At 48.5% G+C, this 27,051-nt stretch overlaps 1 protein-coding gene across 1 annotated transcript in view; it reads right to left on the reverse strand.

Annotated features, from left to right (window-relative positions):
- The window catches only part of HECW2 (HECT, C2 and WW domain containing E3 ubiquitin protein ligase 2), a 207,840-nt gene that overhangs the window by 45,998 nt on the left and 134,791 nt on the right, over positions 1-27,051 (reverse strand). Inside the window, 5 exon segments of the mRNA XM_015406124.1 lie at positions 4,856-4,969; positions 6,283-6,403; positions 15,257-15,366; positions 19,394-19,477; positions 24,700-24,796. Of these exon segments, the coding sequence (XP_015261610.1) occupies positions 4,856-4,969; positions 6,283-6,403; positions 15,257-15,366; positions 19,394-19,477; positions 24,700-24,796 (526 nt within the window).

Genomic DNA, 27,051 nt, shown 5'->3' on the forward strand with positions numbered 1-27,051 from the left:
CCTTCCCCTCCCCACAACAGACACCCTGTGAGCAGTGTTCCCTCTAAGGTGAGTTACTGTGAGCTAGCTCACCGTTTTTTAGCCTCCGGCTCACACATTTTTGTCTTGGCTCAGGAAGGAGGGCTCCAGAGCAAACTAATTTATGCAGTAGCCAAATCGCTTGCTCACAACCTTAATGCCAGGAGCTCACAAAGTAGAATTTTTGCTCACAGGACTCCACAGCTTGGAGGGAACATTGCCTGTGAGGTGGGTGGGGCTGAGAGAGCTCGTGACAGAAACGGCTCTTTTCAAAGGACAGCTCTGACAGAGCTTGTGACTGACCCAAGGTCACATCAGCAGGTGCAAGTGGAGGAGTGGGGAATCAAACCCGGTTCTCCCAGATTAGAGTCCGCACACATAACCACTACACCAAACAGAAGTGATGTCATCACATTGCCAGGGACACTCTGATATTTAGCCCAAAAGCTCTATGGTAAAAATGACCCTCACCACAGAGTTTTTGCCCAAATACCAGAGTGTCCCCATGTCACCCGTGATGACAGTGCTTAGTTCTTGTGGCTCTTTTTTACACACCCAGGGAAATGCTGATTGCCACTTTGGGGTCAGGAAGCAATCCTGGAGTTTTTTTTGTCATCTTCTAGGCGTGGAACAGGGGTCACTGTGGGTGTGGAGGGGGAGGTATTTGTGGATTTCCTGCCTTGTGCAGGGGGTTGGACTAGATGACCCTGGAGGTCCCTCCCAACTCTATGATTCTATGACATGGTAGTCATTTTTTGGTTGTGCCCACCAACTTGTGTTGGGATTCCAGATACGCTCACAGGCTCAAACATTTCGAGGACCCATGAGCCAGAGTACCAGAGATAATCTGAATTAACAGTAGCCATACCAGGCTACAGACAGAACAGCTCCTCTTACGGCTGCCTGCCGTACACAAAATGTCAGGATTAATCCGAATTACTGTTGGCTGCAACCTCCTCGCCATCGTAACCAGTTCTTCCTGTACAAACAGTTAATACCCATTGTTCATTCATGACACCCCAGTCTGTCAATCGGGTTTCTTGTACAACTAAAGTTTTGGCTCTCAGCTGAAGAAAGGCTGGAGACAGAGACGCATTTGCACACGACAGCTGCAAGAGCAGATGTTTTACTGCTCCAGCCTGGAAACGCTATGGCTTTTAGCTCACTATCCTTGAAGAGCAGATAGATTATTTTCTAAATACCAACTGCTTTTGCTGCCGACTGGACACACAAGCCCTGCTGCCGTGCAGAGAGAACTTTCTTGTACATTTTAAACCACACTGTTTTCGAGAGGTTTAGTCAATGGAAAATTAGTCGGCTCTGTTTTCTTTTCGAATGCATTTCATCGCTGTGGAAAGCCTTACCACAAGAGAGCGGCGACAGGCAGCTGGTTTCCCACCACCCTATTTAAAGGAAACTGTTCTTTAAGCTTTAGTTTTTTAGACACCACATCATTATCCTGTCATCTATAAAAGCTCAGACGATTACACGGACAGTGAGAAAGCGCTCTCAGACGACTTCGGTTAAATGGTACCAACTGCTGGTTACGCCGCTGACAGGAAAAACCAAACGTAGAAGCCGAGGTCTTGAAGGAGATTCATGTTGTTCTAATTATTTACAGCGGGGGGAAAACAATCTATACAGCTATTTCGTCACATTAGCCATTTCTATAGCATTTCCCCCCTCACAACTGAGGAACCCTATAGCCTGTACTCTGTAGCTGCAGAATGAACTGCCCTGACATAGGGGCTACAGGTTAGAAGAAGAAGAAGAGATGGGATTTATACCCCGCCCTTCACTCGGAGTCTCAGAGCGGCTTACACATTCCTTTCCCTCCCCCTGCCCACAACAGACACCCTGCGAGGTAGGCGGGGCTGAGAGAGCTCTTTCCAGAACTGTCCTTGAGAGAACAGCTCTGACAGAACTATGGCTTGCCCAAGGTCATCCAGCAGCTGCAAGTGGAGGAGTGGGGAAACAAACCCGGTTCTCCCAGATTAGAGTCCACACCCTTAACCACTGCACCAAAAAGGCCGTTAAATGGCTGCGCACCAAGGAGGTGTATGGATATCATTGCTACGTTTTCCCTGTTAACCAGAGGACCACAATGTGGTGGTCCTGGGGCCCACGACAACCTCCTTGGAGCCCACCAAGTGTTTTTAGGAAGTGGCTGGGTTCGGCTGGGGCTCTTACCCAGAAAGGCATCATGTATTGTGTTCCGTTTGGGGTGCCACAGTTTAAGAAGGAAACAGACAAGCTGGAACGTGTCCAGAGGAGGGCAACGAAGACGGTGAGGGGTCTGGAGACCAAGTCCTGTGAGGAAAGGCTGAAGGAGCTGGGTCTGTTTGGCCTGGAGAGAAGGCGACTGAGAGGTGACGTGATAGCCTTCTTCAAGTACTTGAAGGGCTGTCATATTAGAGAGGATGGTGTGGAGTTGTTTTGTGATGCCCCAGAACGTCAGACCAGAACCGACGGGTTGAAATTAAATGAGTTTTCGGCTAAACATCAGGAAGAACTTCCTGACAGAGCAGTTCCTCAGTGGAACAGGCTTCCTGGGGAGGTGGTGGGCACTCCTTCTCTGGATGTTTTTGAGCAGATGTTAAGATGGCCACCTGACAGCCATGCGAATTCTGTGAACTTGGGCAGATCACGAGAGGGAGTGCAGGGAGGGTTGCCTCAGTGCTTAGTTCTCGTGGCCCTCTCTTACACGCCCGGGGAAATGCTGATCGCCACTTTGGGGTCAGGAAGCAATTGCTCTCCGGGCCAGTTTGGCCGGGGATCCTGGAGGGTTGGGGGCGGGGTTGCCCTCTACTGGGCACAGAGCAGGGGTCACTGGGGGTGTGTGGGGGGGGGAGGTATTTGTAAATCTCCTCCACTGTGCAGGATGACCCCGAAGGGCCCTTCCAACTCTATGGTTCTATGACTGGGCCCTGGAGATCTGTGTGGCTGCACAGATTAAAGAATGTTTCAGCACCGGCCGCCGCCACAGCGTTGGTTCTAATCTCCCTCATTCCTGTTTCCCAATGTGTTCTTTAAATCCAATTCCAATTCCAATAACCTTTATTGGCATAACGTATTTTTTAAAATCACCCCCTTCTCCTCTGCACTTGGGGCTTCTTCATGTGGGTGGCTCTGCCCTGGCGGCGGCCATTTTGTGGCCAGGTCGCTGCCGACTTATGGGGACCCCAGCGAGGGGCTTTCTCAAGGCAAGTGAGAAGCAGAGGTGGTTTGCCGTCGCCTTCCTCTGCTTTCCTTCCTGGAGGTCTCCCAGCCAAAGACTAACCACAGCTGACCCTGCTTAGTGTCTGAGATTGGGCTACACCACGCCACCTTCCTTCCCAGGGATTGAGCACAAAGACAGAAATAAGCGAGTTAACATACCCACCCCCCTACTGGGTTTTCAGCTTGGCTTGGGAAACCCATCCAACTCTGCCTGGTCCCCTCACAGAGCTGGGCTGGTCCTGACCCTAACGGCTGGGGTGAAGAATGGCACAGGCCACGATGGTGGTGAATGTCGTAAAATTGGTAGTGCAAGGGCACCTCTGTGAAGTATGGGTGCTACATCTATGCCTAAGAAGCACAGGCTGAGGACGTTAAACGGGCAAGCGGTGCCCAATGCCCCCTCTAAGCCGTGGAGTCTTGTGAGCAAAAATCCTACTTTGTGAGCTACTGGCATTAAAGTTATGAGCGAGTGATTTGACTGCTGCTTAAATCAGTTTGCTCCGGAGCCGTCCTTCCTGAGCCGAGACAAAAAGGTGTGAGCCGGAGGCTAAAAAACTGTGAGCTAGCTCACACCGACTCAGCTTAGAGGGAGCACTGGCGGTGCCCCAAGAGGGCCAGGAAGTGCCTTTGGAGAAGAGGGGAAAACCAGAATCGACCCCTTAGGCTGGTTTAACTACTGATCTAAACAACGCATCACTTCAAAAAGGATGTGGATGGAATGGAGCGGGTGCAGAGGAGAGCGACGAGGATGATCGGGGGCCTGGAGACCAAGCCCCACGAGGAAAGGCTGAGGGACTTGGGAACGTTCAGTCTGGAGGAGAGGAGGTTGAGGGGGGACACGATGGCTCTCTTGAAATATCTGAAGGGCTGTCACTTAGAGGAGGGCAGGGAAGCTGTTCCTACTGGCAGTAGAGGAGAGGACTCGGAAGAATGGGTTTAAATTAAGGGCGGGGAGGTACCGGCTGGATCTTAGGAAACACTTTTTGACAGTCAGAGTTGTGCGACAGTGGACTCAGCTGCCTGGGGAAGTGGTGAGCTCCACCTTGCTGGCAGTCTTGAAGCAGCGGCTGGACAAACACTAGTCAAGGACTGATCCTGCACTGAGCAGCGGGTTGCACTAGATGGCCTGTATGGCGCCTTCCAGCTCTCTGATTCTATGGTAACAGGCTTCTCAAATTTTCAGGATCGGTACAGCACGCCAACCTTCCCCCAATCCGCAGCTTCATTACAACTATCTCCGGATGTTTTCGACACACTCTCCCCAAATACCTGCTAAAATTAGTTCCAACCTTTAGACCTAATCCTGTTTTAATTGCCCCGAGTGCAGGGCGGGCGCCGCAGCACACGGAATGCCATCTCTCCCTCTCCCAATTCAGAGACTTGGAAGGAGCCCAAGTCGTGAGCACACGAACCTTTGCGCTTTGCAAAAAGAGTTCACAAACCACAAAGCGAGAGGGATGAGGTTTTTTTTTTCTGAACAGCTGCAGGTTCTAGGCTGAGATGAGGCATTTCCTGGCCGCGATCCTTCCTCTTTTGGCTCTAGACCACAAAGACCGTGCTAAAATATCCGAGCGCAGCTGCGGAAGGCCGAAATGGAAGCGCGCCCGGTTCTACTCACCCTTCCTCTCCGACAAAGGTGACGTACAGCTTGTTCCTTTGCAAGTCCTTTCTCGAGTAGCCCATGATTTGGTTGAAGGCATCTTCTAGCAAGTGGTCTCTCCTGATAATTAATCTGCACGGGGAGACAAACTGGAGTCAAACTGGAGTCACAATCTGTGGTTTGATGTTTTCTTTTCCCTGTGACATTTAGGCTGCATGGTGGGGGGGGGAATAACTATCACAGACCACAGATTGTCTCGCCTTTCATCCGACATGAGCGATTTAATACTTTGTCAGTTCGGAGAATGCTTTCCTGGGCTTTTGGTGAGGTCCTGCTTCCTTGCCAGACTACTGAGCCTCTTATATCAAAAAGGAAGGCAGTTCTGCAGAATTTGGAAGTGTTACCAGAAACACCATCCCCTGAACTACAGCAGCTGATAGAGGTCAAACAGCTTGAGGAGCAAGGAGAAGACACTTTACAGGAACTTTGTATTTTCTTGGGAAATATTGCTTACAGACTTGACTTTGGCAAACATTTCAGAGTCTTTGCAAAACCAGTTGATGTGCACAAAGTACCAGACTATGTGACAGATTAAGCAGCCAGTGGATCTTTCAGTAATTGTTCAGGTACGAGCTCTCCCTCCTCTGCGAGGACAGATCTGCATGTCCCCCCCCAATAGCTAGCAATCCAAAACAGTCCAGTGGAGCCTGAGCGGTGGGTGTTGCCTTCTGACACACTTCCGGTGATGTCAGGGTGTGTGGCATATGCAAATAAGTTATGCTAATGAGTTATGCTAATGAGCTCCTGCACCTCTTTTTCTACGAAATGACCCCTGTCTATGCCACCCTTGTTTCAGAAAGATCATGAGCCGAAGGATGGTTAGATACGTTTCAGAGGTAGTTTTGCCCCTGCCTGCCTCTGCGTCCCGGCCCTGGTATTCCTCGGAGGTCGCCCTTCCAAATACTAGCCAAGGCTGCCCCTGCTTAGCTTCCGGGACTGGGCTAGCCTGGGCTATCCAGATATTTTCCGTCTAACGCAGGTGTCTCCAAGATTTCTGAGCTTGCGGGCACCTTCTGACCTAGTGTGGTGGGTAGCTACCACATAGCCACAAAGTGGCTGTTGCACGAGGTGGAGCCAGCTACACAATGGCTGCCCCAGATTATCTTCAGTCGCAGAAGGAAGATTCTCGTGCTGTGGTGGCAGCTGCTGCCAAAGGAGTCAAATCTCAAGCGGCCAATCAGAATCCTTGCCGGGCAAAAGCCCCACTTAGACCCGCTCACTCTCTAAAAACACTGGGGGGGGGCACCAGAAATGGTGTCAGCGGGCCTCATGGTGTCCACGGGCTACACGTTGGGGACACCAGGTCTGCGGTGGGAGGAGGTTGTTTGCAGTCTTATGTTTTTATCTGAAAGAAATGCTCGCTTCTGTAAAACGCTTCTACTTACTTTAATTTCCCGGGCCCCTGCCCGTATCCTTTCGTCTCCAGTTTCCGGTAGAAATTCCTCAGCTTGGCTTCGAAATCTCTTTTGTAAGGAGCCGGAGCCCGGGCGTTGGCACGCTGAGTCCCTGCAAGAGAGTCGGGAATCCAAGCAACATGGAAACGGCACAACAGCTTCACGGGCACAAATTGTGAACCGCAGTGAGTGAAAAGGGGTGGGGTAATCAGAAGACAGACTGGGAACCACCAGTGCAGGCCCATGACCAGAAAAAAGTTTATTGGGGTGCGCAGAAATGAGTACAGTGGTGGCCAGCCCATCCTTATTCATTTACTTTATTATTTATTTATACTTTATTAGCTATTTCCCAATTTCCTACTTAAGACTCAAGGTGGATTACGTGGTATAGAACATGGTAATCAGACAGCACGGGGAGATCTAATTAGCAATACAGTAGGACGGGGCTTACAAAAGGAGAAGAAGAGACTGGATTTATACCCCGCCCTTCACTACCCAAGGGAGCTCAGAGTGGCTTACAAACTCCTTTCCCTTCCCCTCCCCACAATAGACACCCTGTGAGGTAGGTGGGGCTGAGAGAGCTCTTGACAGAAACTGCTCTTTTTCAAGAACAGCTTTGACAGAACTATGGCTTACCCAAGGTCATCCAGCCAGGTGCAAGTGGAGGAATGGGGAATCAAACCCGGTTCTCCCAGATTAGAGTCCACGCACTTAACCATTACACCAAACGGAGAAAAATGCAAAAAAGTATCAAACATGCTATATGTCAAGTAGTGCAGAAAACGGAATTACAAAAAATGAAAACAGTGCTGTAAGAGCATGATAGAACAGACGACAAATCAATAATATAGAGCATACACTGTGTCATCGACTACAGCCCTGATCTGTATAAGCTTTATAAAAAATGCCCTCCCAAGCAACTGTTATATATAGTTTGCAGAATTAAAGAAGTATGAGAGCCTTTGTCCAGTTACTGAAACCTGAAACTGTAAATTTAACCTTCTTTACTCTGTAAATGACTAGCTCAAGGCTTCTCATGGTGCCACCCAACAAATGGGAAAGATCAGCAACTGCCCACACACACATATTTTCTGTTGTGGCTCCCAGAAGAAGAGATTGGATTTATACCCTGCCCTTCACTACTCAAAGGAGTCTCAGAATGGCTTAAAATCTCCTTTTCTTTCCCCTCCCCACAACAGAGACCCTGTGAGGTAGGCGGGGCTGAGAGAGGTCTTTCGAGAACTGCCCTTGAGAGAACAGCTCTGAGAGAACTTGTGACTGACCCAAGGTCACATCAGCAGCTGCATCTGGAGGAGTGGTGAATCAAACCTGGTTCTCCCAGATTAGAGTCTGCGCTCCTAACCACTATACCAAACTGGCTTCCACAGTTTTGTCATTCTGCCAACAATGTAAAACAGAATGATTCAAGAGGGCATTTGAATAAAGGTAATATGGTTATACGATAATGAAATGGTTCAGGAAGGAGCTTTTATAAAATGAACAGGACTGTGGACTGTATCACGGCATATTATGTAATATCTCTTTCCTGTATGCATTATCCTGCTCTTACCGCACTACTTTCTACCTACCTACTATCATTTTCTGCACTGTCGGACATACCACGTGTAATTATTTTTGTTTCAGATTGCTGCAATCCTAGTCCTATTGCATTGTTTATTAGATTTCTCATGTGCATCATTGCACTGACTTACACACACTGTGTAATCCGTTTTGAGTCTCAGCGAGAAAGACAGACTATATATCAAGTAGATAAAATAAAGTGCGCAGGATCTGGCTGTGAGTAGGATTGTTTTCTAAGTGAACAAACATAGAGTCAAGCAACAGTGTCATGATTCCCGAGGTGACCACAGGTGGGATCCTCTCCCAGCAACTTTCCATCTTCAGACCAAACACCACAACCCTCTCCTGTGAATGAGACTCCTGTGGGTTAGCATATATTAGCCGAAGAAGATTGGTGCTCACTTACCTCTGAACCGGGGATCCTTATAACTTGTCCCCTGTTCTGTCAAAGATAATTTCCCCAAGTGATAAGAGTTCTACAGGAGTGTTAGGAAACACTGTCCTGTCCTGTCTTTTTCTTTACTTTCTTCTGAGTCTACTACGACACCTTTTTCATCCCCTCATCTCTTAATCTCTCTCTCTCTGCTTTCCTCCGACATGATTTCACTCCCCGCACCTCTGCGGGCTTTTAGAAATCAGGCCTCTTCAGCCCTGCTAACTGCTAATTCAGTTCTAGTCAATTTCATAGAGAATTCACCCTTGGAAGATTTGTGACGGGATTCACACTTTTTTTTTTACCTCCTTCCTTTTTTACATAGAAAATTTATACCTGAAAGATATGTGAAATCTCAACCAGTAATGCTGATTGGAGGGGGGAAGAAGAAGAAGAAGAAGAAGAAGAAGAAGAAGAAGAAGAAGAAGAAGAAGAAGAAGAAGAAGAAGAAGAAGAAGAAGAAGAAGAAGAAGAAGAAGAAGAAGAGGAGGAGGAGGAGGAGGAGGAGGAGGAGGAGGAGGAGGAGATTGGATTTATACCCTGCCCTTCACTACCCAAAGGTGTCTCAGAGCGGCTGACAAACTCCTCCCCCTCCCCACAACAAACACCCTGTGAGGTAGGTGGGGCTGAGAGAGCTCTGACAGAAACTGCTCTTTTTCAAGAACAGCTCTTATCAGAACTATCGCTTGCCAAGGTCATCCAGCCAGGTGCAAGTGGAGGAGAGAGGAATCAAACCCGGTTCTCCCAGATTAGAGTCCGCGCACTTAACCACTACACCAAACTGGCTCTCTGACAAATGATTGATGGGGCACACACCCCTTTTCCCACCACTGTGGCTACGGGGACTGGTGGGACCCTGGACAATTTCCAGTGGGTCACCTGGTGCGTCCTGGTTATTTACTTTTTAATGAAAATGTATATGCCAGCTGCTAGAAATGGTTTATGACTCACAAAACCATTAAGACACATCCATTAAAAGACTGGATGATGCCATTAAAGCACAACAGGTTACTGGGATTCATGCAAAGAAGACTGGACCAGGATTTGACTCAGCAAGTCCGTAAACAAAAGTTTGCATTCAGGATCATTTAATACAGACTGTTTACACCTTAAATGCTTCATTCATAATTGTGTGCCATCAAGACACAAATAACTTATTGCGACCCCAGGACCAGGGGTTTCCAAGGCAAGAGATGAGCTGAGGTGTTTTTACCATTGTCTGCCTCTTCATGGCAACTCTGGATTTCCTTGGCAGCCTCCCTCCCAAGCACTGACCATGGTCCTCCTTGCTTAGCTTCCAAACTCTGATGAGATCAGGCTGGCCTCAGCTATTAGGGCCGCTACGAGAGATGAGCAGAGGCGGTTTGCCATTGCCTGCCTCTGCATAGCTACCTCCGTCTCCCTTCCAAGCGCTGGCCATGGTCAACCCTGCTTAGCTCCCAAACTCTGATGAGGTCAGGCCAGCCTGGGCTATTAGGGCCGCTGCGAGAGATGAGTAGAGGAGGTTTGCCACTGCCTGCCTCTGCACAGCTCCCTCCGTCTCCCTTCCAAGCGCTGGCCATGGTCAACCCTGCTTAGCTCCCAAACTCTGATGAGGTCAGGCCAGCCTGGGCTATTAGGGCCGCTGCGAGAGATGAGTAGAGGAGGTTTGCCACTGCCTGCCTCTGCACAGCTCCCTCCGTCTCCCTTCCAAGCGCTGGCCATGGTCAACCCTGCTTAGCTCCCAAACTCTGATGAGGTCAGGCCAGCCTGGGCTATTAGGGCCGCTGCGAGAGATGAGTAGAGGAGGTTTGCCACTGCCTGCCTCTGCACAGCTCCCTCCGTCTCCCTTCCAAGCGCTGGCCATGGTCAACCCTGCTTAGCTCCCAAACTCTGATGAGGTCAGGCCAGCCTGGGCTATTAGGGCCGCTGCGAGAGATGAGTAGAGGAGGTTTGCCACTGCCTGCCTCTGCACAGCTCCCTCCGTCTCCCTTCCAAGCGCTGGCCATGGTCAACCCTGCTTAGCTCCCAAACTCTGATGAGGTCAGGCCAGCCTGGGCTATTAGGGCCGCTGCGAGAGATGAGTAGAGGAGGTTTGCCACTGCCTGCCTCTGCACAGCTCCCTCCGTCTCCCTTCCAAGCGCTGGCCATGGTCAACCCTGCTTAGCTCCCAAACTCTGATGAGGTCAGGCCAGCCTGGGCTATTAGGGCCGCTGCGAGAGATGAGTAGAGGAGGTTTGCCACTGCCTGCCTCTGCACAGCTCCCTCCGTCTCCCTTCCAAGCGCTGGCCATGGTCAACCCTGCTTAGCTCCCAAACTCTGATGAGGTCAGGCCAGCCTGGGCTATTAGGGCCGCTGCGAGAGATGAGTAGAGGAGGTTTGCCACTGCCTGCCTCTGCACAGCTCCCTCCGTCTCCCTTCCAAGCGCTGGCCATGGTCAACCCTGCTTAGCTCCCAAACTCTGATGAGGTCAGGCCAGCCTGGGCTATTAGGGCCGCTGCGAGAGATGAGTAGAGGAGGTTTGCCACTGCCTGCCTCTGCACAGCTCCCTCCGTCTCCCTTCCAAGCGCTGGCCATGGTCAACCCTGCTTAGCTCCCAAACTCTGATGAGGTCAGGCCAGCCTGGGCTATTAGGGCCGCTGCGAGAGATGAGTAGAGGAGGTTTGCCACTGCCTGCCTCTGCACAGCTCCCTCCGTCTCCCTTCCAAGCGCTGGCCATGGTCAACCCTGCTTAGCTCCCAAACTCTGATGAGGTCAGGCCAGCCTGGGCTATTAGGGCCGCTGCGAGAGATGAGTAGAGGAGGTTTGCCACTGCCTGCCTCTGCACAGCTCCCTCCGTCTCCCTTCCAAGCGCTGGCCATGGTCAACCCTGCTTAGCTTCTCAGCTCTAATGAGATCAGGCTTGTCTGAGCTGTTAGGCTGTTCTTACAAGCTTAGTTCTCCTGAATAGGCACTCTTGTCTCTAAAGCTGAAATGCATTGGCAGAATCCAGGGTTTAAAAAAAAGTAAAAGGAACCACCCGACCGATGTCAGCCCCCCCCCCTCCATAATCTGTGGGTGGCTCTAAACATTCACTTGCTAGAAAGCATCCAGACTGACAGAAAGCAGGAGGGAAGGCTTTGTCTGGTATTTTTAAAAAATCACACAAACCTTTTAACTGAGCTAAAAACAGCACCCTAACCTCATCCATTAAAAAGCAAAATGGAAGCTGTATGCAATTAATTCAAACTCAGATTCTCTTTCCATAAGCAGAGTCTTTGATCGCCATGGAAAATGCACATTAGAACATACAACCCTTGAGTGCATGTTATTGGAAACATATGAACACCACACACAAGGCGTTCGGAGACACTTTGAAAAAAACAGCATGCCTGGCATTTTTTTTAAAAAAAATTCACATCTAGTTTAATCAGTAATAGTCGACTGTGAACTTAATTGTTACTTGAGCCCTCAGAAATCTGCTTTCAGCGTCTTGTATGTATGACACATAACCAAACTCGGGCTTGGTTCGGAAACTTAGCTGCTTGGAACCAGGGACACACACAGATCCGTCTGCAGAAAAGCCACATTTCCCCATATGCATTCACTTACTGCAACTGGGTAAGCAAAGCAGGTAACTGAACCACAAACGCTATCTTGAGAGGAAGCTTTGGTATGCTCACTTCCTATTTTAATTCTGTCTTTCTTCCAGGGTTGCAGGCTCTGTTATACGCAGGGTGCACTTCAACTTCTCAAGCATCTTCCTGTTTCCTGCGTCTCACAGCCTGTGCACTGCGCTGCCTCTTAAAATGTCTCACCTTTCCAAAATATGTTATCAAATCCGAGGCGCTACATGTCCCAAGATGATAACTCCACTCTTAACAAGCCCCTTTGTAAGTGCGCTAATAACATGGTGTTTGTGCAAAGCTCAAATGTCAGAACAAATATTCAGAGAGAAACAGAGATGTGGGGGAAAGAACAGAAAGGTGAAGAAGAACATATCATAGCATGAACTGATCTGGCAGCAGCCAGATCCGCACAGGGATCTTTATTTCTCGTTTGGGTTAAAAAAGGACACACCAACCCCAGACAGATCTGAGAGAGGGGTAACTCTGATCTGAACACGTGCTTAAGGGGACACGACTGCAAGCGGCATGTCACTTCCTGTAAAAAAACCACCATAAGTTACCAAGGTAGCTCTACAAATACCCACTCTATGGTAAGACCATAGAGTTTGGGGTGGTTCCTAGAGATGCCCATAGTTATTCCTCTTTTTTTAAACCAAATCCGCACAGGGATCTTTATTTCTTGTTTGGGTTAAAAAAGGACACACCAACCCCAGACAGATCTGAGAGGGGGGAAAACACTGACTTGAGCACGTGCTTAAAGGGACACAACTGCAAGAACAGAAAGAAAAGACAGAAGCTGGATCAAAGCTGAAACAGGGGACAGGAGAATTGTGGGAAGGGATATGTTCTGTTTATCTGTGGCTGGACATTAGCGACATACGCAAAGGCCCACAGTTTTTAATTTCCTCCCCCCCCCCTTTCTTGTTATTATACAAGACCCAATCCAGGTGGTCAGTCATTTTGGTCTGAAGCAGTGGAACAAATTTAGAGTCCAGTGGCACTTTTAAGACCGACAAAGGTTTATTCAAGGCAGTGTTCCCTCTAAGCTGAGTTAGTGTGAGCTAGCTCATGGTTTCTGAGCCTCTGGCTCACACATTTTTGTCTTAGCTCAGGAAGGATGGCTCCAGAGCAAACTAATTTATGCAGTAGCCAAATTGCTCGCTCACAACTTTAAGGCCAGTAGCTCACAAAATAGAATTTTTGCTCACAAGACTACACAAAAGCTCATACCTCGAATAAAACTTTGTCGGTCTTAACGGTGCCGCTGGACTCTAAATTTGTTATACAAGACCGGACTTAAAGATGTAGCATGGCAAAAATAAAATATCTTTAAAAAAAAAAGAAAGATGTAGCATGGCAACTGATTTCTGGAACGTATTATCACATGTTTCATAAACTGACATTAAATTGTCCTCTTGGCACGTGACGTGTTCTCACTGCAAATCAAGATTCTTCCGGGCAATTACAGCAATTATGTCTGACTTAAGAACAACAACACAGTGGCGGGGTTATTATGACTGCTCCAGACTGAGGTGTGTGCGTGTCCTTTAGGACCAATAAAAAAGCAGTCTCATCACTATTTCAATGCCCTCCAAAGGGGGCCATAAAGCAGTCTGATTAGGGAAAAAGGCTGCCAAAAAGATCAGTGCTCGAAACCGTTGGGTTATATATTCTGTCTCTCCACTCCATGACGAATGCAACCTTCGTCCATCCCAAGGAGTCTTCTTCTACCTTGAGAAGCCTTCCACTGGTAGAAAAGACTCATCTAGCAGAGGATAAAGCCCACTGACTTTGAACTTTATGACAAAGTACTTTCGAGACATACAGATCTTTAGGCCAAATGCAAGAGTGTATGAACCTGACAATTTGTGTATGAATTGTGTACAAAGAGTGCACAAATCTGACAGCTGCCCTAAGCCTGCTTTGGCGGAGAGGGTGGGGTATAAATCGAATAAATAAATAAACGAATAAAACTGACAAGCCTTCAGACTTCAAGCTGACATATTCACCTTCATTTGCTTCAAAAGACTGTTTCTTGCTTTGTGATCCTTTGGCGAAATTAAGCTAGCCCCTTAAAGCCCCAACGGAAATTATCACCTGCTCACGGAATATTCCTTGTTAAATTGCCAGGGGCTTCCATTCCCCAAAAAAATATCAGACTGAAAAAATGAGAATGTCAGACCATCAGAAGAGCCCTGCTGCATCAGACCTGTGGTCCACCTAGTCCAGTGCCCTGTCCCACGCAGTGACTAACCGGTTCCTCTGGATGGCCAACAACGGGGCATCGAGACTGAGGCCTTCCCCTGATCTTGCCACCTGTCTCTGGGATTTAGATGCTGACTGCCTCTGAATGTGGAGGCTCCCCTCAGTCACCATGGCTGGTAGCCATTGATAGACTTAACCTCCATGGATCTATCTAATCCCTTTTAAAGTTGTTTAGTCCTGTGGCCATCACTACATCTCCTGGTAGTGAATACCACATTTTAATCATTCTCTGTGTAAAGTAGCATTTCCTTTTTTCTGTCCTGAACCTACTGCCCATCAGCTTCATTGGATGCCCTCAAGTTCCAGTATTTTTGGAGAGAGAGAGAGAAAGTTCTCTTTGCCCACTCTCTCCACCCCATGCATCACTTTATAAACCTCTATCATATCTCTCCTTAGTCATCTCTTTTCTAAACTGGGAAGTCCCAGTCTCTTCAGCCTTTCCTCAAAGGGAAGGTGCTGCCACAGTTTCCGAAAGGAAACTATAAACTTAGGTAAAGTGGGGTTGACGGGAAAGATAGAAAGAACAGTGGGATTCCATTTCAACACATTTGAGAGACGTCAAAATATGGCACCTGCTCCCACTATTATGTTCCTCCAGCATTAGAAGGGTTACCATCTCCGGGTTGGAAAATACCCAGAGATTTGGGGGGAAGGGAGAGACTTCAATGGTGTGAAATGCCATAGAGACCACCTTCCGAAGTGGCCACTTTCTCCAGAAACTGTAATCCCAGCTGTAATCTCCAGCCACTACTTGGAGGTTGGCAACCCCAAGAATCAGGAATCGTCACTATCACAGTCACGCTGTCACTTGTTGGGTCAAAACAGACATCTCGCTGCATGCAAAGCCCCACTGCTTGGAAGAATTTCCATGGCTTACGAAGGCAATTCTTTCGAGAAACGAAATTCGGCCATCGACGAAAATTCGCAATCGAATGGCAGCAGCCAAAGCCTTCTGCCCCGAGAGGGTTCAACTCTGTCCCACGGGTGGCCGCAAGATTAGGGGAGAGCAAAGCCTGCTGTGTTTCTTCTTAAGGAGTCAAGAAAACCTTAGATTAATAACTTAATTAATTTCTGTAAGGAAGACGGCCGTGAGGCTTACCTGGAGAGTTCTGCGGCGAGGACACCGGGGACCCTCGTGGCGACTGGCAATAACTGGGATGGAGTAAGGCATGCGGCGGCACATACGACATGATTTCTTCTTCAAATAAACTACAAGTGTGTGTGGGGGGGAAAGAACAGGGTAAGACGGACATGCATGTTTCTTTGAAATTTAATGGTGTTTTTTTAAAGCAATGTCCTCTAATGTCACATTGGTGGTGTAAAGCACCGTGAAGTCACAGCTAACTTATGGCGATCCCTGGTGGGGTTTTTATTTTATTTATTTATTTTATTTTTGGGACTTATACCCCGCCCTACCCAAAGGCTCAGGGCGGCAAGAGACATTCAGAGGTGGTTTGCCATTGCCTGCCTCTGCGTCATGACCCCAGTATTCTTTGGTGGTCTCCCATCCAAGTACTAACCAGGGCTAACTGGGGTTGTCATCCTCCCGACAGGGACGGGCCTTTACCAACTTTTGGGGCCCCCAATCCACCGCTGCCCCGCTGGCCGGCAGGGGAACCCCGCCCCCAAACAGTCCTGTCCGTGCCAACGTGCCCAGTATGATGACATCACTCTCAAATGCGAAAGCATCCCCCCACGACGTGCCCTGCATGATGACGTCACTTCCGGGTAATTGCACTGAGCATATCAGCGCGGATGGGACTGTTTGGGAGCGGGGCTGAACCTGCTTCGCTTCCGAGATCTGAGAGGTTACCATAGAGTCTTCCCTCAAATGCGAAAGTATCCCCCCGCAACGTGCCCTGCGTGATGATGTCACTGGGCATATCAGCGTGGATGGGACTGTTTGGGAGCAGGGCTGACCCTGCTTAGCTTCCGAGATCTGATAAGATCAGGCTAGCCTGGGCTATCCAGGTCAGGTTTTCCAAAGGCACATTGCTTTCTTCAACATGTTTGTAAACTCATTCTTGAAAGTTATGGCAGGAAGGGTTGGAACAGAGAGAGAGGATTACGCGCCCTCCCCTGTCTTTGGCCCTCAGTCACTCCCCACGAGAAACATTCTGTTCTAAACACCGGGCGACTGTGACACGTGTTTGCGTGAAATGTGTCGTTTCAGCCTCAAACGTTTCCATTTGCAAGTTCACAAACACAACTGCACCGTTTCTCACGTAAAACATTTTCTCATTTGAAGAATATCCATAAAATTACTTTTTGATGTGAAACCCATGTGGATTTTGCAAGAAGAGAAGAGATTGGATTTATACCCTCCCCCTTCACTCGGAATTTCAGGGCGGCTTACAAACTCTTTTCCCTTCCCCACCCCACAACAGACACCCTGTGAGGTAGGCGGGGCTGAGAGAGCTCTTTCCAGAACTGCCCTTTCAAGGACAGCTCTTGTCAGAACTATGGTTTGCCCAAGGTCATCCAGCAGCTGGAGTGGAGGAGTGGGGAATCAAACCCGGTTCTCCCACTATACCAAACCGGCCTCACAAGCATGGTTCTAGTTATTTGGCTACATCTGTTCAAAGTACAGATATGAAGCTGACGTCTACTGAATCAGATTATCGGTCCATCAAGGTCAGTAATATTTGTCACATGTATTTTCCCAAGCTATTCCTTCATTGAGGGGAAAATATTCACTCGAAGTCAGCTGTCAGAACGTTGGACTGGATGGGCCACTGGCCTGATCCAACATTGGCTTCTCTTATGTTCTTAACCTTACTCCAAATGGAGTTCCTTGGCAGGGGGAGGGGGGCGGGACACTCATACTTAATACCAGTGCTGCGTCAACTGCATTGGTTGCCAGATTCAAGGTGATGGTACTAACCTTTAAGGCCTTATGTGGCCAGAGACCAACTTCTATGGGACCAGAGACCAACTTCTATGGGACCGTCTCTCCCCGAATGTGCCCCGAAGAGGCTTGTGCTCTTCTGAGCAACACCAATTGGTGGTCCCTGGCCCGAAGGACGTCTGTCTTGCCTCGAGCAGGGTCAGGACCTTCTCGGCCCTGGCCCCGGCCTGGTGGATCACGCTCCTGGTTAAGACCAGGGCCTGCAAAACGGAGCTGTTCCGCCAGGCCTTCGGATGAGGCGACGGATGTCAACGGGACATTGGCCTTCCCCGCTTTAATCTGCCTCAGTTGCACCGCCTACATCAACTTGGCGCCGGTATCAACTGATTTTGGTTAGTGGAGAGAAATACCACCACCCCCGACATTGTCGTGGCATTCGCTGTGGTCAGACACTACACTATTAAGCTGCCATCAGGTAGTAACTTAATTACTGAAATATTTATGAGATGAAATGGTTTTTATGAATTCTTATTGTTTTATCATGTGTTGTGAGCACCCTTGAGTCCGCTGACAGGATAAGGTGGGATACTAAATAAGTACATACATACATACAATGCCACCAACGCACAGCTCTCTCCCAAACCAGACTCTCTTCATTTCTACATCAGCATTTGCTGTAAATCAGGTTAACATACCAAAACCACCCAGCTTAGATTACTGGCTGTACAACCAGCTCACTTACTGCAGAACGGCAGTGCTGGGAAATACTGACAGATGCTATTATTCTGAAGATTACCATAAAAGAACTAAGCAAGGGAAGCCTTGTCCTGTAAGGGTGGTAAGGGAAAACTAAAGGACACGATACAACTGCTCACGTCATTTCGTGCCAACGGCAGCCGCTTCTTCCAGTAAACTGTCGCTATGAAAGCTACATACCACACTTACAATTTTAAAAAAGGTGAAGGTCTCCCTTGCTCAAAAGCCAGTCGAATGTGACTCTAGGGGGCGGTGCTCATCTCCGTTTCCAAGCCGAAGAGCCAGCGCTGTCCGAAGACGTTTCCGAAGACGTTTCCGAAGCTGTTACCTTCCCACTGAAGTGGCACCTATTTATCTACTTGCAATTTCTTGCTTTCGAACTGCTAGGTTGGCAGGAGCTGGGACCAGAGACGGGAGCTCACTCCATCATGCGGCACACTCGGGTCTCGAACTGCTGACCTACCGACCTCCCACAGCCTGCAGTTCAGCGTCTTAACCACTAGAGCGTATTTCCTTTCCTTCCCCTTTTTTAAATGCCTCCCATTACACCTAATTACATAGGTGCTGTTCTGCAAATCTATTAGAATAATAGAATCATAGAGTTGGAAGGGACCGCCAGGGTCACCTAGTCCAACCCCCTGCACAATGCAGGGAATTCACAGATACCTCCCCCTCCACACCCATAGTGACCCCTGCTCCACGCCCAGAAGATGACAAAAACCCTCCAGGATCCCCGGACAAACTGGCCTGGAGAAAAATTGCTTCCTGACCCCAAAGTGGTGATCGACATTTCCCTGGGCGTGTAAGAGAGGGCCACGAAACTAAGCACGGAGGCAACCCTTCCTGCCCTCCCTTCTCACGATCTGCCTACATTCACACAATCAGCAATGCTGTCAGATGGCCATCTAGCCTCTGTTTGAAAAACCTCCCAAGAAGGAGAGCCCACCACCTCCCGAGGAAGCCTGTTCCACTGAGGACTCTGTCAGGAAGTTCTTCCTAATGCTTAGCGCAAAACTCTTCTGATTTAATTTCAACCCGTTGGTTCTGGTCCGACCTTCCGGGGCGACAGAAAACAACTACTTTCCTTTCAATGTTTTTTGACATTGTCTGTACCTTCAACCTGCCTGTATGGCTATTTCCCACTCTTTCTCTTCTACTATTCCAGCATCTTTTTTTTAACACAATCTTTAAAAATCTCTTGTATCCAGATGGAACTGAAGTGACAATTGCACAAAGACAGCGTTTTGTAATTTAAAAAAAAAATGAAACGAAGACCCCGCACAGGCAATTATAGGATGAAGAAATCTGTGCAAAAGAGACCCTAATTCAGGATAAGGTAGTGGTAATAAACGCACGCAGTGCTATATGAATATCACCTTAAGTCCCGTTATAAAGGGGGTATACGATTTAAGCTGATCTGAATGGACAGGCTTTCAAAATCCTCTCAGATTCAAAGTCAGCTCTCTGGAAGCTTAACACTGATATTTCCAGCGTCTGAGTCCTCTGTTGCTTTTCTTCAAAGAACTGAAGCGGGAAATCACTGAGGTCATTAAATCAGCTCACGCCGATACGCCCGGCAGGCAGCAGGCATGTTCCACACGCATTCGTTACGGAGCAGCACCGCGTACCTACCTTAGTAACATGACAAGGTCTGCGTCGCTGGATAAGCGGACCAGCCCCGGGGTTCCTTCCGTCCGTATAAACTGGATCTTCTCCCTGCCGACACAGACAAAGTGTTCCAAAATGTCTCTTGCAAATAAGGCACTGATGTATCCCAGAGCGGCCAGGAAAAGCACCGGATAGATCAAGAAGACTTCTCGGCTGTCCCTCTGCATCTCAGACACCATTTTCCTGCCTGCCAAACCATGTCCGGGCAAACCTCATGACCCGCTTCACCACCACGGACCTCGCGAAGCCGCCGACTAACGTGTGCCGAGGAATGATTTTCCTGTTGCCCCCATCTCTCGGATGCCGAAGCCGCCCTCAGGTACCCAACCAATGAAAATCAATCCCTCGAGTTAATGCTAGCCGTGGCTCTGAATTCCAAGCAGGGGCACGAGCCCGGGAGGAGGACGTTGCTATTCGGAAAGAGAGCCGTTTCAAAAGACGTACACCTGCTGCCCCCGTAGCACTAATATCAACGAGGTTCACGTTTGTCGTTTTGGAAGCTGGCTGTGTGACAAGCACACGCATTGCAAACCCACGTTAAGTCATTCTGGTTATAACGTGTACCAAATCCCATGGCAGCTGGTTAAGCCAGCTACTTTCTCATCTATGTGCCTTCTGGATTTTTGACATGGCAAAGGATCTTAGGTTAAGACAAAAGACACACAAAAGCCAAAATTAAAATATAGCTACGCACATAGTGCTAATGTACAAAATGTCATATATAATTTCATTACACATCCAAAAGTACTAAAATACCAATGAAAAAGAGAGAAGAATGAGAAGAGATGGGATTTATACCCCGCCCTTCACTACCCAAAGGAGTCTCAGAGCGGCTTACAAACCCCTTTCCCTCCCCCTGGCCACAACAGACACCCTGTGAGATAGGCGGGGCTGAGAGAGCCCTGACAGAACTGCCCTTGAGAGAACTTGGACAGAAACTGCTCTTTTTCCAAGAACTGCTCTTATCAGAACTACGGCTTGCCGAAGAAGAAGAAGAGGAGGAGATTGGATTTATACCCCGCCCGTCACTACCCAAAGGAGTCTCAGCGCGGCTTACAAACCCCTTTCCCTCCCCCTGCCCACAACAGGCCCCCTGGGAGGTAGGCGGGGCTGAGAGAGCTCTTTCGAGGACTGCCCTTGAGAAAACAGCTCTGAAGGAACTTGTGACTGATCCAGGGTCACACCAGCAGCTGCATGTGGAGGAGTGGGGGATCAAACCCAGTTCTCCCAGATTAAAATCCACGCTCTTAACCACTACACCAAACTGAATCTTATCCTGTGGTTCTGCATATAAGTACCTACTCCTAATATAAAGACAAATGTCCAATCATATAAATACATGTTAAATGGTACAAATGATATCCATAGACAAGAACCAATACCAAACACATTCCAGCTAAAAGCCTTCCTCGGTGGTAAAATTAAGACTGAGCATTCCATAAATTTAACAAAAATATACATAAATCACATCATATACTTATTCACACTGAGATGTTCACCCGTGGAGTAAGTGGTGATAAACAATCTTGGGATGCAACACGGGCAACTCATCAAGATGTACAACATTTCACATGCCCCTGGATCTGCTGTGCTTGAAGCTCAGGTACAACTAGAAGAGAATCCTCTTGAAAGGTGCATTTGCCATATTGTGGGAAGCAGGCAATATGCTGAGAGCCAGCAGATAAGTAAATAAGTAATCTCCCCCCAGCCATGCTACATGTGTGTGCATTTGTTTAATGGTTTATGTGTTTTATTTAATTGGTGCTTTTCATTGTTCTCATAATATGCATTTTTAAACTCTTAATTACTTCAATGGTTTGCCACTCCAGGGACCCTAAGTCAAGTGGGAAAGTAGTACAATGCTTAAGGAAGAAGAAGAGGAGGAAGAGGAAGAGGAGATTGGATTTATACCCTGCCCTTCACTACCCAAGGGAGTCTCAGAGCGGCTTACAAACTCCTTCCCCTTCCCCTCCCCACAACAGACATTTTGTGAGGTAGGTGGGGCTGAGAGAGCTCTGACAGAAACGGCTCTTTTTCAAGGACAGCTCTTGTCAGAACTATGGCTTGCCCAAGGTCATCCAGCCAGGTGCAAGTGGAGGAGTGGGGAATCAAACCCGGTTCTCCCAGATTAGAGTCCGCGCACTTAACCCTTACACCAAACTGGCTCTCATTTAAAATAAATGAATAAAAAGTAAACACACAAAAGTCGCATTTTGTAGGGACTACATCAGAGTATGCCAAAGCTACAAAAGATCCGTGTTGCCCTTTTTACACAAAACAGTGACTGCGTGTACAGAGACGCAGGGAACAGCACGGCGAGACGGTCGTGTCTGAGCGCGCCGGCCACTTCCGGGTTCACTTAAAGGGTCTCACGATCGTTTGGAGACCCCCCACCCCCCAGGGAAGGGGTGTGTGGGTTGCAAGAGGCTTGATCCGGTCCCCTGTGTTGTGGCTACTCACAGGGAGAACCAGAGATCGCCTCCAATGCTGGATTCGAAGAGGAGCCCATCTTTCATGGGCAAAACTGTCGCTCCTGTGCTGGGGGGGGGGTTACAGAGCATTGCCAAAGAGACATTCTCGTGAGTAAAAAACTTTACTTGGGATATAGAGATAGATCTGTTTAAAGCTTCAGCCCTAAGAGAGGAAGAAGCTACGGTGGGTGGTTCTTCCCCCCCAAGGCATAAGCGGCCAGCGAGCAGAAAAAAGACTGAGAGAGCTTTGCTTTCACTTGCTAATTTAGGGCGATGCTCGAAGAGGAACTAGCCTAAGTAACTGCATGGTTTATAAAATTGATGGCAAAACTCCGATTTTCTAAGGACTACACCAGAGTATGCCAAAGCTACAAAAGATCCGTGTTGCCCTTTTCACACAAAACAGTGACCGCACATACCAAGAGGATCGTGTGTAGTGTGCTTTCCAGGTATGCCAAAAATTCTTTATTACGGTCATAGACCAGTATAATAGAAGACAATAAGTACCGATAAGGGAGCAATAAAATTATAAAATATAATGGGATCTAAAATTATAAATAGGAATCTAAAAATTTTAAAATACAGACATGATAAAATCCAGGTATGCAAGAGTGACGCGCCTGAAATACAATGACAGGAAAGGGATCCCTCTGGCCAGCTAATGCAGTGAAATGGAGCCCCCCATAGATGACACGGGATTTCTACACACTTGAGAAACTGTGCATATAACCTAGAGGGGGAAAACACTACCTCCCTAAGAAAACAAACTCATCTTGAAAAGTGTGGCTCTCGGGCATAGTCCATGACTGAACGTTCAAAGCAATAAAAGCCCTAGGAACTGAAAGAAGCAGGAAGGGATCTTCTTGGGCCAATTTTCTTCAGGACAACCAAGTCCGTGCCCAAAGTCCAAAGCAATAAAAGCCCTAGAGACTGAAAGAAGCATGAAGGGACCTTCTTGGGCCAATTTTCTTCAGGACAACCAAACAAGACGCACTCCCTCCCAGACTAGAGCTGTCAACCTCCCGCTATTGCAAGGGATTTCCAAATCAGTTTCCCCTGAAGAAAATGGTTGCTTTGGACTGTGGACTTTAGGCCATTGTACCCCAGTGGGGAGAAGAAGGGTACATTTTAATACCCGGCTTTTCTCTAGCCAACGGAGCTTCAAAGCAGTTTACTATCACCTTCCCCTCCTTTCCCCACAACAGGCACCTTGTGAGGCAGGTGGGGCTGAAAGAGTCCTGAGAGAACCGTGACTGGCCCAAGGTCACCCAGCAGCCTCATGAGTCTCAAAGCGGCGATGCCGGGGATTGAACCTGGGACCTTCTGCATGCCAAGCAGAGGCTCTACCACTGAGCCACGGACCCTCTCCATAACAATGATAAATGCAATAATAGTCATGAAACACAATTCATTAAGCAGGCATGGAAGTCTCCTATTTGACTTTGTAAGCCAGGGCCCTGATGCTCAAAGGTGAAAGGTCAGACAGTTAGGAACTTGTTTATCCACTGACCTTAGGTAACATGAACCAACACACAATTGCAAGGTAATGAGGCAGTCCCCTCCCCTCGCACCCAACAGGAGAGTCAAGGAGATCTAGCACTGTGTTCAACCGGTCTCTTCCTTCCTCTCTTTTTGGGCCCACCGCTAAGCGTTTGCAGAGGACAAGTAGGGCAGGAATTTATTTATTTTATTTATTTATTATATTTATACCCCGCCCATCCTGCGAACAGGCTCAGTATTCTTCTAGTACATATCGTTGCAAGAAAAGTTGCTGTCTTGGCCTTGCCCTTTGCCGTGGGGCGCCTTTCCACACCAATCCTGCACCACCCACAGGTAAATGTTGAAGTGTAAATAATGTTCAACAAGGCCCATACAAATAAGGCGCAATCGTTCCCTATATGGCCATAGTCTTGGCACTGTAGGCAGGTAACTTATATCCACTCAGGAAGGTAAATTACCCACTGTAGTGTATTCCAAAGCTGCCATGGAATGCATGATGTATGTGAAACATCTCATTAACTTGTAATGTTAAGCTTTGTCCTGGGCTAGGATCCAAATACATCCAATGGTATTGCTAGCCCAAGAAGTAACAAGCCAATCACTTCGCAGCAAGCTCCCTGAGCGGGAACAGCCATGATTGGTCCTTATGTGAACAACCTTATTGGTTGGTATGTGTACAGTGGGCGTGGCTACATGAGCCGGGAATGTTTAAAAGCAGGGCAACTGCAATGTAAAACCTGAACCGTGTTGTTCTGGCTATCAGAGGCTGATCCGTGTTGGAGTTGTGTTCGAGTTGAAGAATAAAGCTGTGTTCTTGCTGAATCACTCTCCGACTGCTTTGTTAAGCGAGTGACTTAACACCCGCCTACCATTTTATTTGTTTGTTTGTATTTATACCCCGCCTTGCCAGACAAGCAGGCTCACTCGCCCTGCTTTTCTCACCCTGACACAGAGAGTACTCCATCTTTCTGTGTTATACCTCTGAGGATGCCAGTCGCGGCTACTGGCGAAACGTCAGGTCCTACAATGCCAAGACCACGGCCAGGCAGCCTGGAAAATCTACAACAGCTAATGAACTCTGGCCGTGAAAGCCTTCGACAATACAATCATTCCCTATGTCTGCAAAAAGACAGATGCTTCATCTGAATGGTCTTGTTTTTATTGTGTCCCCTCAGGCCTGGAATTAGATCCTGACATATACGTAGGCGCAGGCATTACACACAAATCAGCGTTGTTGATCCCAAAACAAAGTAGCAGACAACTTTCACGCAGGAGAAGGAAGACCGATCCGACGCTCACCTGAGTGAATGATTCCTGGTAAGGTCTGGCTGTCGCTCCTGTAGAATTTCGAAGATATTGGGTTGTCGCAGAAATGCAACGATCTTGTCATTGTACGCTGAAAGAGAATCCGAGAGAGAGCACCTTACTGAGGAAAGAGCTCTGAAATATGGACTCCACTTCCTTCAGGGGTCACGTTCAAGTCCCACCTTGCCCCGAGATGGATGCCGTTCCCAGAAAAGGTCCATTTCCCAAGAAGACAAGTAGTGGTTTGTGCAGCTTTGCTAATGCGAGCCAAATCGAGAAAGTACGCACTCGTCCACGGGACAGGGCGAGCCAAACGCATCTCAAAGTGGAAGAGAGGGATTGGTCAGGCCGCACCCGGAGTCTTGTGTGCAGTTCTGGAGGCCTCACTTCAGAAAGGATGTGGACAGGACGGAGCATGTCCAGAAGAGAGCGACGAGGATGATCGGGCGGGGCCTGGAGACCAAGCCCTGTGAGGAAAGGCTGAGGGGACTTGGGAATGTTCAGTCTGGAGACGAGGAGGTGGGGGGGGGGACGACATGGTGGCTCTCTCTAAGTATTTGGAGGGCTGTCACTGAGAGGAGGGCAGGGAGCTGTTCCTGTTGGCAGCAGAGGAGAAGGACTCGCAAGAATGGGTTTAGATTAAGGGCAGGGAGGTACCGGCTGGATCGTAGGAAAACCTTTTTGACAGTCAGAGTTGTGCAACAGTGGAATTAGTGGCCTAGGGGAGGTGGTGAGCAGTGGCTGGACAAACACTTGTTGGGGATGCTCTAGGCCAGGGGTGTCAAATATGCGGCCCGGGGCCGGATTAGGCCCCCGAGGGGCTTCCATCAGGCCCACAGTGGAACTGGCCATCTCCTGCTTCCCGTTCTGCTGCTGCTGCTGCATCATAGCTTGCTTCGCCAGACTCTCTTAATCACTCAGCCATCTCATGTTTTAACCTGGGTCCTACACTCAGAACTCTGAGCATGAAATTTCTGTGGCGAATGTCAATCAATCAAAAGTAGGTTTGCAGCTCACAGAGCTGATGTTTTAAGCATGTTTTTATTTTAAGTAAAAAAAAACACCCTTGTGTTTGTGTCCTTTATAAAGTTTATATTTCCGCTACCTGGCATTACATTTTATGACACACATGGCCCAGCCCAACAAGGTCTCATTTATGTCAGATCTGGCACTTGTAACAAATGAGTTTGACACCCCTGCTCTAGGCTGGTCCTGCATTGAGCAGGGGGTTGGACTAGATGGCCCGGACGGCCCCTTTTAACTCCGTGATTCTATTACTCAAAGTGAAAAATTAGGACAAAAGCCATTTGGAATCCTCGGAGATTCAAAGTGGTGTGGGTAATCAGGGGGAGACTTGTGACCTGCCTTCAATAACTGCCATGGGCACCACCATCCTGGAGGTACCCGCATATCCCCAGAGGAAAATACCCATGGGTACTTGGGGGGGGGGCAAGAACCAGAATTTATCACCAGCTCCATGTCACTGCTTGATAAGAGTTGCCGGCTCTGGGCTGGGAAATACCTGGAGATTTTTTTTGGGGGGGGTAGAGCCTGTGGAGGGCGGGATTTAGGGAGGGGAGGGACTTCAATGGGGTATAATCCCACAGAGTCCACTTTCCAAAGACTGTGTCAGGAGGAGAAACAGGAGAAGGTAGATAGGTGGGTAAGCCAGTGGGAAGTAAGGTAGCCAGTTCCCGCTTGGGAAATACCTGGAGATTTGGGGGGTGGAGCCTGGGGAGGGCGGGGTTTGGGAAGGGGAGGGACTTCAGTGAGGTAGAATGCCACAGAACCGACCTTCCAAGGCGGCCATTTTCTCCAGGAGAACTGATCTCTGTCACCTGGAGACCAGTCGCACACCCTGGAAAACTCCAGCCAGCGCCCGGAGGCTGGCAACCCTACTCTTTGGCAAGACAACCATCTACCTTCTCCCTCGGTTAACGTACAAAAGATTTTATTCAAAATTCACTTTTGTCACCACATGGACAAAAAATGTTTTAAAAAGCATTCGTTTGAGGTTCATAATTTCATTCTTTTCTCCCAAATCACGATAGGGCTGTCATCCCACTCACATTTTTTTTTCCTGGGAGTCAGCTCCACTGAGCACAAAAGGACTTGCTTTTGAGCAGGGGTCATTTCCTGCAGGAGTGCACAGCAGCGGAGTTCCAGCAGTAAAGAGCCCAGGGGGCGGGCACATGCAACAAGCCCCACCCCCTGCTCCCAGCAGCCCTCAGTCAGAGCAAGAAGCAGCCAGGTAAGTTGCAGAGCCCCCCCAGCCCCCCCGGTCCAAAACAGTCCAGTGGCACCTTTAAGACCAGGTTTTATTCAGGTACAAGCTCTCCCTCCTCT

Source organism: Gekko japonicus, unplaced genomic scaffold (assembly GCF_001447785.1).
Source record: "Gekko japonicus isolate JY-2015 unplaced genomic scaffold, Gekko_japonicus_V1.1 scaffold1690, whole genome shotgun sequence".
Taxonomy (NCBI): domain Eukaryota; kingdom Metazoa; phylum Chordata; class Lepidosauria; order Squamata; family Gekkonidae; genus Gekko; species Gekko japonicus.